Source organism: Pollachius pollachius (genome assembly GCF_949987615.1).
Source record: "Pollachius pollachius genome assembly, chromosome: 6".
Taxonomy (NCBI): domain Eukaryota; kingdom Metazoa; phylum Chordata; class Actinopteri; order Gadiformes; family Gadidae; genus Pollachius; species Pollachius pollachius.
In genome coordinates, this window is record NC_136939.1 from 16523085 (window position 1) to 16535802 (window position 12718).

The 12718-nt window shown below is 43.4% G+C and overlaps 1 protein-coding gene across 1 annotated transcript in view; it reads left to right on the forward strand.

Annotated features, from left to right (window-relative positions):
* jade2 (jade family PHD finger 2) overlaps window positions 1-12718 on the forward strand; it is a 112820-nt gene that overhangs the window by 15072 nt on the left and 85030 nt on the right. The window contains 2 exon segments of the mRNA XM_079738686.1: window positions 6333-6396; window positions 10202-10287. Coding sequence (XP_079594812.1) covers window positions 6333-6396; window positions 10202-10287 — 150 coding nt within the window.

The window sequence follows — 12718 nt, forward strand, 5'->3', positions numbered from 1 at the left end:
ATGCTGTCCAGCACCAGATCCGCCTTGTCACCCATGATAATATCACAATGAAATCCGCACCCGCCGATACCCGCTAATATTTGGCCCGTTACCCGACCCGTGCCCGCGATAAATGACAAACAAGCAAAAATCATTTAAATAAATGTGCTTTATTTTTATCTCGCACTATTGGAGCACGTATACCCTCTTGCGCTGCGCCTCCACATGGGAGACGTTCCCTCCAGGGCCGATGCTCTCTCTGGAACAACACCCTTCACTTTGACCGGCAGTGGGTCTGCTTATAGGTCGGAATATGGTCGGAATGAAGCGGCTAACGATTTTGACAGGCTGTTTACTTTATTCTTTCTTACACACAACCGGACTCGTTCATTACTTCAGTAAACTGACACGCACACTAGCGGTCGCTCGGCCACTCACTCGCTGACCACACACACACACACACACACACACACACACACACACACACACACACACACACACACACACACACACACACACACACACACACACACACACACACACACACACACACACACACAGCCAGTGATATGCGTACGAGATGGGCCTACTTTCTCGTGCTCATGAGATACTGTCGCGTGAGCACCAGATACTTTCTCGTGCTCACGAGAAACGTTAAAAAAAAAAATACCCCATGTCCCTTTATGGGTTCGTACTTTTCTGAGGACTCATAAATAACTACAAATAACCAATGGTAGGGAAATCTGGTTTGTTTTGTAACGTGTTTCTGGTATTTCTTTTTTAAATATATAGGCCGATATATTGGAATATGGGATTCTTAAATCACCAAATATTTATATCGGTATCGGCTTTAAAAATCCTTCATTGGTCGGGGTGTGTGTGTGTGTGTGTGTGTGTGTGTGTGTGTGTGTGTGTGTGTGTGTGTGTGTGTGTCGCTGACTGTAGACTATATCTATAGTATTTCGCCAGTTTGTTAAGACAGGATAATAATGACATAGTCAAGATTTGTTTTTTTGCTGTTTCTTTTTATTGTCCGACATACATAAGAGCACATTAACTTGGCTTAGTAGCTTTCTCCTATGGGGTCCTAAAGCGAACAAATCCACAGGTTTTGATTCAGTATTTCCACGCGAATCGAATGGTCACGGACCTAGAGACCGAGGCGCGTAGTTAGGATTCTGTCAGAAGATGGTGGCTTTGTTTAAGGCAGTGGGTTCATCCTGAATACTAGGTGCACAGCAACACTGCAATAAGTCGACGTTGATATTTAATTTTTTAACTGATTGGAATCATTACCATTTAACTTCTGAATCAACTGGCACCATTCCTAGTTGTATGAAGAATAGTACGAAAATAGTGTTGATACTGTCCTGTCTCCCAACCTCTGTATTGATAAAGTACGTATTTTTTATTTCATGTTGACTATTTACTTCCAACAATATTTAGAAAAAGCAATAAACGAGTCGATTTATTTTCTGGGATTGGACCAAGAAAAATGCATTCATTTGAATCCTAATACAAAAACCCACCAGAACCATATTTGTTATCTTGCCCAGCTCTATTGGGTGACATCACTCTGCTTGACAACGAAAGACGGATGAGACGGATTAACCGACATGTGGGTAGATAGATGGACATATATATAGATATTGGCATACATTACACCTACAGGTTTGCAGATTGACCTATCTAAGCAAGACAGAGAAACGTATACAAACCAAAAAGACTAAAGGACTGAGCCACATCTTAATGCAGAAAGAGCAACATTTAGATGGACAAACTGGAATTGTGTCTTTAAAGAGCCAAGGTATGTGCTGAATGAGCCCATTTACCATGGTAGCAAGATGTCTATTGCATTGCCAGCTGAACAAGTGTTTCTATCGGAGTTGCAAATATTAGGCCTATATGAAATATATAAAACAGAATAATGCTTAATCTTTGCTGAAGGAGCTGATTTAGGTATGTGCATTGTAACAGTCTCCAGATTTTGGAAACCTGAATTCGGAGGGAAGATAATAAATAATAAATAAAATAAATAATATATAATAAATTCCAATGTTTTCAATCTCAGAGGTCCTGCACTAATGGATATCAAGGAAACTTGGCTAGGCATAGATGGCCATGCTGTTTACACAGTTTGACTTTGCCCCTGCCCTCTCTGTCTTTACTGGTTTGCCTCCTCTTGCAATGTCAAACACAATTGGAAATATGGTTGTACTGAGGAGAATGATGTGCTGTAGCTCCTTTTTGATCAATCTTTATTGCGACATCATTTAGAAGTCCATCTTGAAATGTTTTTTTTTCTTGTTTTGTTTGTTTCAACAATCCTGGTTTTCCAGTCCTTCAGTGATTGTAGCAAAATTATTGGCAATATCACGCACAGCCATCTAATTTGCTCCCCAGTTGACTCCACTCTCCCAGCATGCACTGCTATTGTTTACTGCAGTCAGGATAATGATACATGCTTCAATGTGACACTAAACTAAAGTAGACAGTGAAAGTGGCCCATACAAGCATCAACAGGCAGTTATATTTTACATTTTTTTTTAGTTCCATCTTGTAGGACAGGACCTGACGACTTTTGGTTTGGTTTTCGGTCAATCAACTCTGCGTGTATTTAGCTTTTGAGCTTTTGATAAACTTGATATGACTCTGAATCCGAGGTTAAATATCTGTTACGGTTAGCTTTAAGGCGATTGAGGAGCTCGGGTGTTCCTGTCCATAGTTGGACAAATCAACCACGTAAAGATTATCTGTGTAAGACTGTGTTTTTTTCTCAAATCAAACGCGAATAGTGCTGGTCTAATGTCTACTCCCTGCACAAAACCTGACCGGTGAGGAACTCTACACGACAGCAACGGGAAAAATAAGAATATTTATGCTGTTCTTGTACTGAATAGTTCAATAGATTTAAGCTTTTTGTGAGTGTACTCCACAGTTCAACTTTTTAAAATTCAAGTCACTGTTTGAACTACTGTAATAGCAGTTTTCAGCCATGGCTGCTTTTCATGACGATTGACGCAGTGCAGTTAATGAGATCCATGCATGAAGAAGACCAGAGGTCACTATAATCTATCTGTGGAGGCGTGGCTAGAGTGCCACATGCCATGAGCGCTGTTGGCCTTGTATACATCCATGTTAGTTCAACAAGCACTGCTCTGAAACACTTCATCTCCTTATATATGTCTCACTCACTCACTTTATTTATTTGATTCGCAAACACACCATTATACCTTATTAATATACCACTTTTAAACCTTTAGTCTGTGCTAATCTTGCATGTCCTCTTTCATCTTTCATAGTACATATCTCCTTCCTTTGATACACACACACACACACACACACACACACACACACACACACACACACACACACACACACACACACACACACACACACACACACACACACACACACACACACAGTTTATCTTTCCCATTAATCTTTATATCCTTATCCGTCCCATCTCTTTTATCTTCTCTTGATTTAATTTCTCTCTTGGTTTAGAGCGGAATAAGTCAGACAATGACGGGCCACATCTCGTGACCAAGACCCTATCTGAACCTACTGTGTACACACTTTTACTAACACCCCCTGTCTCTGATCACTCTTTCTGTGAAGAAAGGTAGTACGGACTAGACTCATTTCATGGATGCATTGAGAGTGAAATCTAAGATTAGCACTTGAAGGGGGCAATTGGACCAGAAACGCAGAGCGACCTGCACATAGGCTTAACTGCAGACCCGAACTTGAATCATCAAAATTCTCAAATTCTTTACCTTTGAATTGTAGTTTTTGTGTATCTTTTGTTCATGTGGACCGAAAGCACTCATCAAGCTCAGAGCCAGCTGAGACGGATCAACATAAATGGTAAAGACCAAAACAGACAACTCTGATGCAGTTTTAGAAGCTGTAGGAGTGCACAATCAAATATTTGACTTTTTTTTTTTTTAGCGATAGACATAAGCTAACAATTGAAATAGCCATTTCTTAAATGATCTTGTCGGACGCAACGTGGGTCCTAGTTTAGGGATGGGGATTCTGGTTTAGGGGTCCTGATTTAGGGCTGGATGTCTTGGTGTAGGATAGGGGGTCTTTGTTTAGGGCTGGGGGTCCTGGTTTAGGGCTGGATGTCTTGGTGTAGGGTAGGGGGTCTTTGTTTAGGGCTGGGGGTCTTGGACTTGGTTTAGGGATGTGGGGCTTGGTTTAGGGGACCTGGTCCTGGTCCTGGTTTAGGGGTCCTGGTTTAGGTTTAGGGCTGGAGGTCGTGGTTTAGGGGTGGTGGTCTTGGTTTAGGGGACCTGGTCCTGGTCCTGGTTTAGGGGTCCTGGTTTAGGTTTAGGGCTGGAGGTCGTGGTTTAGGGGTGGTGGTCTTGGTTTAGGGGTAGGGGTCTTGATTTAGGGGTGGGGAACTTTGTTTAGGGGTGTGGGTTGGGGGGGGGGTGAGGGTCCTGGTCCTGGATTAGGCTGGGGGTCCTGGTTTAGGGCTGGTGGGAGGGGTCTTGGTTGCCTTGGGGATTGGCAGTTTAGATATGGATTTAGTGGGCGGAGCGAGAGTTTTATCGGGTGAGTGGAAACCCATGAGGCAGGGTTGTAGTGTTGTCTTTAGTACTGCAACACTGATCAACAGCTGTGTCGAGCGAAAGCTATTTAGCTGGAATACATAAAGCGTGTTAGTCAAGAGAAGAGGGAACGTTGGCAAGGTGTAAAAGGGTTAAAGAACGTGAGCATTCGACATGTAAACAGCACATGACCAGAGAATAGGATATCGAGTCGCAGCGAGGGATGTGTTGGGGGGAAATGAGTAGAATATGAATCGGGAGAGAGAAGAAGGAGGGCACCAAAACGGCAAGATGAATGTAGAGCAAGGGGAGCGTGAGAAGGCATAATAAAGAAAATTGAGAGCGAGAAAGATGGAGCGGTAAGAGTTATTGAGGAAGGTGGACCAGAAATAGAAGGACTGAACGATGGACACAGCGAGAGAGAGATGGAGACAGATGGTCTCCAGAGAGTGGTAAATGAATAGAGCAGAGGAAGGGGTGGAGAGGGAGGGGTGGGGAGAGTTGTGTTCTCTCAGCACACGTCAGTGTGGAGAGTGTGCACATGAGGCAGACGGGTTCAGGGGAACAGGAAGAGCCGAGCATTAGAGGGAATAGCCCCCTTTTTATGGACCCATAAATCTCTGCTCCGCACGCCCAAGGCCACAACCCGCGTTGTGCTCTGGTCTAGTAGCACTTGGCCAGAGTCTAGCGGGCTCTCCTGCTCCAGGATGGACTCCCTGTCCAAGAGCCTGTCCTCATTTCTTCACTCTGACTCACTTAGGAATTCGTTCCTTTATTCGTTCTTCCGTTATTTCTTTAGGATTAGTACGATTGTTACCCAACTCTCATATAATGCCAAATCTCTGTCTCATCTTTTCACTTTCCAGACGCAATGTATAACTTTTAATAAAGCGATTTGACCGTTTGATAAATGCTGTTTTGGTGAGGCTTGTCCCATCAACAAATATAGGAAAGCCAATAGATTCAATAGTAAGTTGCGCCCCTTGCCTTATAAAGGGCTGGGGGTAAGAGGATTCATACCTTGGCTTAAAGTGTAAGTTAACCCCCCCCCCCCTTTCAGCTGGGATTTGAACACTGAGATTTAAAAAAGAAAAAGTGTTCTGGACTGGGAGTTCTAGGAAGGTGGGGGGCATATTATCCCCATTGTTACGGCCCACGGCAACTTTCATACTTTTTAAAGTACCGTCGTTGTTTATGAGCGTTATAATGAGCCTATGTATATGAAACGCTTCACACATCCTGGTGTCCTACTATAAGTGTCCGGAAAGCCTAACCCTCTCTCGGACGCGAACATCAAAGTGATCCGCTGCCTAGACGGAGCTCCACACATCCACACACACCATGATTCTTTGCTTGTACGGGAAGCCTAACCCTCCACTGGACCCCACAATCAAAAGGATCCACTGCCCAAACGGAGCTCCACGCATCCTCACACGCCTCGCCGCTTGTGTCCCTTTGTCGTGACGGCAAAGAGTGTACTAAAAGGTCATTGGACGTCAAGAAAAGAGTGCCAAGTGCGTTCAGCGGGGGGTTCACAAACTGTTTGGCAGAGACTTGCGTTCTTATTTTTTAGTAACCGTGACAAAATAGCATTGATTACTATGATGATGTAAGACATATTACCACATCCTTTTACAAGAACGGTTTTGGGTTCACAAGCTCCTTGATGTAGGTCCATAATGCTGCCCATTTAAAAAAGATGACTGGTAATGTGGGTTCCCTTCAAACAGACTTCTGATGCCAATGAACCTCTTTTTCTGTGCGGTAAATATTCTGTTTCTTCTTCCACAGATGGAGAGTGAAAGGAAGAAGAGGAAATACTCGACCAGCAGTAATGACTCTGACACCACTGACAGTAAGTTGGACAGAGAGCCAGACAGTGTTGTTGTTTATGTGAACATATGCGGTGCTATGAGAACGTTTCATTTTGTAACGGCACAGAAAGAAAGTAGAGGACAACCTACTATAAGGTCATACAAAAAGGAATTTAGCAGGTTTATTGTTTCTGTATAGCCCTTAAAGGAAGGGTGTTTCAACCTGGACCCTATTTTACGTTGATTTTGGGTCCAAGGCACTAATGGGACCTACATTTTTTAGATTGGTCCAGTATTACTTGATTTAGATTTGCATCAGAGTTCTACTTTGTATTGATCATGCTCTAAGAGAGTGAATAAGATGTATGTAATCAGGTAGGGCTGCCACTGGTTCATGGTCTTCTGAGAACTCTTTATTAGCTGATCTTCTTTTCCTTTTCGTCGGCCTTAATCAGATTCTGTAACGGCTGAGCTTCTCTGAAGACACATGCTTTCATAGTTGGAGATAACAATCTTTATTCTATATGTGGATTTGAGCATTGTGCAAAGTTTTGAGGTAAGACAGGGCTATAAGGCAGCACTATTCACCCCAAAAAACGACACATGTGCTATTGTCGAAAAAAAAGATTGCCAAAAATATGAATGTCCCCTTTGTTACCTAGTATTCCGCGATTACTTAAGCTACCAACACCATGGGATTTGACGTATATAATTGATTAATGTTATTAATCAAACTAAATCCTGCATATGCTCCAACACGTATTTAACACAGTGTTTAACACCAGGCATCACACCGGCTGACACCAGTATCCACGACAACACTATAATCAGGTTGTGTGAAAAGCGACAGGAAGTTAAATGATTTGTTTTTTATCTTTTCAGCAACTGGGGCAATATGATACACAAACGATTCAAGGAAACAAATCTTCATTAATAACACTGGAAAGAGAACACATTGCTTCATTTATACCCTTTATTAAAAGCACACTGTAGAAACCTTTGGTACTATCTCAACCAGCAAACCACTGAACACTGGGCTGGGTTGGGTGCAGACGGAAGGTCAACACGATTTTACTCCTAAAACGTGTATTAAGTGTGGACGTGAAGAAAGCCATTGCCATTTGGGTTCTGTTTCCGAACGTCAAGCAAAACAGTTTTGATGCGCTTCAAGAGGTCGAGGTTAACCCCGGTCATAGTTTGAATTGTTTTAATCGAGTGCAGCGGCAAAGTGGGTAACCAAGCGGCCCCCAATGCCAAGGGCAGCATCAGAGGTATGGGAGGCTTAATGCTCTGTAGGAATACGTTGGCGACACTGGCAGCGCCGAGAGCTCAGACAGAAGGACATCTGTGTACACGTAATACATTTTGAATGGGTTATTGAAGATGTTTGATGCTGTGCATGCTTATGCACATTAATATGAAGATGTGAGGTGGTTGAGTTTACTAGAAGACCCATTGGGAAGCTGCACAAACACACAACCGTCTGTTTTTTTACATGTCCTTGTCGGATCGTGACACAAAGTGATGAGGAGAAAAGCTGAGAAATTGGATAATTTTAAGTTGGCTGTGAGCCTCCAGCAGACCACAGCAGCCGCTGCTGTGGGCGACTCACTGGGTCTCATCCGCTTTCTCATTGAAGCGCCCGTTGTAATTTTGGCTGCTCTGGGCTCAGGCAAGGCTTTTAATCAGCACATAAACCATGATTGTAACCTCTGACTGCAGCGCAGGCGGAGGTAAGCCGGCCGTTAGCTGGAGGCCGCGCAGCTGGCTCATGTCGTACACATGGCCCCTCCTGCAGTACATGCGTGAGCACAACATATCAGTCGCGCCCGTGGTTGGTCACATGTTTTGGGTTGGCGCGGTGACGCTGTGGTCAGAGATGCTGCTTCTGAGAGGCGCCCAGCAGTAAGGATGGGGATCGAGATCCAGTTCTGTAGGGGCCTCGTTCAAAAGTTCTCCAAACCCTAAAATCTATCAGGTCGGAGCTTATCGATACTGTTATCGATTCTAGTGGTTCTTGAGACGAGTTTCGCCATTTAAATCAAATAATCGGTGCATATACATAGATCAATTGCCCAGTAAATGTATTGAATTCACGGGATTTGCCTACCAAAAGCCGTTGGACTTAACAACAAGGATTTAAATTAGCTCACGCCCTTGTTCGCTTGGTGTCTAATTTGGTCAATGAGTTGCTCGATGGGATGGCTGAATGTGCAAAGTGGTCAAAGGATTAGCTTCATTTCAATAGAGGCAAAGATAAGAAGGAAGCAAAATGCTGTTTACCACGAAAATTAATTTCTTGGAAGGCGGAAACCCCCAAACTTCCCTTGAATTTAGATTGCATCTTTTGACTCTTGTTCTGTCTCAGGCTGTTCGTACCATTTAATGTGTTTCCATTTTTTATTTTTTGTAGATCAGGGTCAAAATGACATCAAAATAGGGATATGAACGAAACACACACACACACACACACACACACACACACACACACACACACACACACACACACACACACACACACACACACACACACACACACACACACACACAGTTTTTCTGCCTCTCTGGCCAACAGAGTGCAGGATTAATTTGACGTCTTTTGATTACATTCACTCTGTCTGTCAATTCACACCACTTTTCCTGCCCCTGCGGCAGCTTATGTGTGTGTGAGGGAGAGAGGCAATGTGTGTGTAAGTAGGCATTTCTGTCAGTTATCCTTGAGACAGGACTGAAAGTAGTTCTCACTCTGGGGCTTTTATTTCAAGACCTTGTCATTAACTTGGTGTTGGCTCTCTTGCTGGGTAATTTTTTTCATGGTGAGGAGGGTTGTTATTTTTCTCTACTTCTGCATAAAAACATGCACACAAATTCACAGCACACTGTAATGTTGCGTGCAATATGGAAGTTTAATAATGTGTGCAATTTTCCTATCACTCCAGGGTTGTATTCAATGCCAGCCCGCCGTGAGGCCAGTATATGACAAGTCGACTGACGCAACACTTAATAAATACTAACTGTGGCTGGCGTTCACATTGTCACTTGTGTAGTGGTTACCTATTGTGAGTGGCTGGGAGTTACACAAGTGATCCCCGCAATGCACTCAATATTAGCACCTGGTTGACTAATCGGTTCACAGGCGAGGAATTTTAGTGTGCCCAAATGAGTTCAATTTTCAAACATAAGTGAAGTGTCCTTGATAGTTAATACATAATAACAACAATGTACATCATTAATAGACACACAGACTCGGACACAGCTGCTGACGGAGCGACTAGGTGGGATTGATGCTGCATTATCTTGTTAATAGCCTTGAGGTCGTATATGAATGAGGTTGTTAAAGAGCACTTTAGAGTGACTGCTTAACAACATTTATTTTATACTGTCATTGCCTATTTAAAACTTTATAGATCAGGTGCTCCCCTTGCCTGTTGGGTTCTTTATAGATAACCAGCGCCTCTCCATAGCCTTTGTCTGGACCTACTGGCACAGATCAACAGGTCTATCAAAATGTCATGTAATTTGGTTCATATCTTGATTCTTCAAATACATGTATTTTGTTTATAATTCTGTAAAGCTGTTCATATCAAGGCATGTTTTACTTGGCAAGGAGTAAAAATTGATTCTTGCAAAACTATAAAACTCAGTGACTCTCAAATCAACGTGTCGTCCAGTGTTGGGAAATGTAACTTATAAGAATGACCGCAAACTTTATCTACTACATTTCAACCTATGCCCATTGTTTCCAACCCACTACACGTTTTCTATCATGCTGGTATTCTAATAGTAATTTGTGGTGGTATGTCATGTCTCACTGACCTCTTTGCTGTGGGGGTGTTTCCCCAATAGGTCAGGTGATGTCTTGGTCCAGTTCATCCAAGAACACGGGCACCAACAGCACCTGGGTCCGCCTCCAGCACAAGAAGCCATCAGAGGTGAGGTTCTCTCTTCGTTTCTGAATCATGCCAAGGTTAACCGTAGAAAATAATTTCAGAAAGTTGCTTCTGAGCCACAAACAAAAACCTGCAAATTTCTCTCAAGGTTCCTCAACTTTTCACTTACTTTATAAAACCACATAATAATATTACATAATATAATAATAATAATAATAATAATAATAATAATAATAATAATAATAATAATAATAATAATATAATGTAGTAGTAATAATGATAAATTAACCAGTTTAATAGTATTCTCCTTGGGACAGAACCCTAAAGAAACCAGAGGGTTAGTTATGGTTTATAATATACAATTGCTGTGATCACAACCGCATCAAATGCCTTGATTCAAGGGTTATTCATTTGTATTGTGCCGATTTATTTTCATTTGGGTCAATGGCTGAGAAGGCAGACCAATTGTTGGTTTTCGAATGTCAGTAAGGCCTGGTGGCTGCTATTTGGGCTGAGGCTGAGGCTGGCATGATAGTGCCAACTCGAGCTTTCAGAGTGCTGGGTGCAACCATTCTGATGGTGGAACAGGTTGGGGGTGTTTCCTGTTCTACTGACGTCTGGTCGCCTACATATTTTGCACCTAATGCTAATCTGCTCGGTCAGACTTCAGGTAGCCGAACCATTTCTAACTGAAGTGGCATGACCTTTGTTATGTAAAATGTATTAGTCTTTGGCGACTCTGTTTCGCCTCTGCTCAATTGCTTCTGAGAAGCAGAACGCTCCTCCACACAGGGGCTCATCGTGAGTTCTTGTGAGTGGGAGGGGCCTGAAACGTAGGTCAACTCCCCCGATCAGGGTCACTCATTCTGCAGACAAAATTACCTGAACGGCGCTCGGAGTACTGGGATTTCCATAGGGGGATTTCCCTCTGCTTATTTGTGGAGCACTGTGTGCATGCACGTCATCGCTATTATTATTAGGTTGGTAACGTGTTCAACCTGTTTGTGCCAGTGGGGGATTATCATTAAGCGAATATTGATCGTGTCACAAACCTTTTGAAAGGTATTTGTATAGAATACAGGGCATAATCACCGGGGAGCAAAAATCGCTGCGCGGCAAGATCGTTGTAGACAGATTCTGGTCACACACCTTTTATATATAGGCCGCACTCGTGTGTATATAGGCCGCACAACTGCAATTTGTCTGAGAAATGTGTATATAGGCCGCGGCCTATATTCCCGTAATTACAGTAGTGGATGTTGTTCTTGGTGTCAAATGGTATTGTGTGTCCATTCATGTTTTCATAATTGGTCCCACTTGGGAGAGGCCCGCCTCGGGCTGGAGGCGCCCTCAGGCTCCGGGCTGCGCTGAATGAAAGACCTAGCCCTGGCAGCGGCCGTGTCACACCGTAGCCACCGAGCCGCGCGTGCGGTCGGCTTCTCTAATGTTTTACGAGTGGAAAGTCCTGATCCCGCGGCGGAGGTCGTAAATCCGACCGGCGGAACAAAACACTGGAAATCCGATGCAAATGCGGCGACGCGCTCCACCACAGTTAAATCAGCCCAACGCCGAGACGGCACAGATAAGGTCGGCCGGAGTCTTAGGCTGTGGAACACCCAACAGGCTGCTGATAAATGATCCCTCAGAGGCTCAGTCACCCCCCCAGGGGGAGCGCGCTATGCTCTCAGGGGGAGAGGAACGCTGCTGTAATGCCGGGTTATGGCAGTTTTTGTGGTGTTTTTCTTTTCTGCCAAATAACAGATTCCTCCAGCTTCGGTCAGAGAAGCGTGTCTGTTTCCCATCTACAAGCCATCTACTTTCATTTCTGAGAGTGACTCAAAGACCGTAGTTCCCACAAAGTAATTGACATAATTGAGGTTGTAAACAACTGTTGGCCTGTTGCTGGAAAGGAAACGCAATTCATCCATTGGCTAACAAGAGGGCTTTTGCCATGAGTAGAATCTTATGCCTCATGTTTGATACCCTTTACCACACACCAGGAATTACTTTTTGAGGATGATTTGGAATTAAAAGGTTCTAATAATCATGTTGCTCCTAGTGCTTGTTTTGAAATTCCCCAAACAATTAAACTGAATCCAGAGTTAATGTTAAAGTAACCATGTAAACGTGACATGAATACAGATTAAGATAGGAATAAGATAAGAAAACACCTTTTTCCAATTAAGCCCTAAACGCCTGGTCATGGGCAGATGTCTGCATGGGTTGAGAACTGCTCTATGCAGCGCTGCCTGCAGTTAACCACGGGCTGATGGATGCGGTTCAGACCGTAATTGCTAGCTGTATCTCCATGGACCGACCCTGTCTTCTCCTCTGTGAAGGAGCCCTGAGATGAGGAGCTCTTCTTTGAGACTTTCTCTCACTTGCACTTTGTGCAAAACCTAAACCTAGTTTTCAAAATTGGTATTAGGCTAGTTTTTCTTTTTCTAAAGTGGTCTTCATTTTAAGTCGTCTT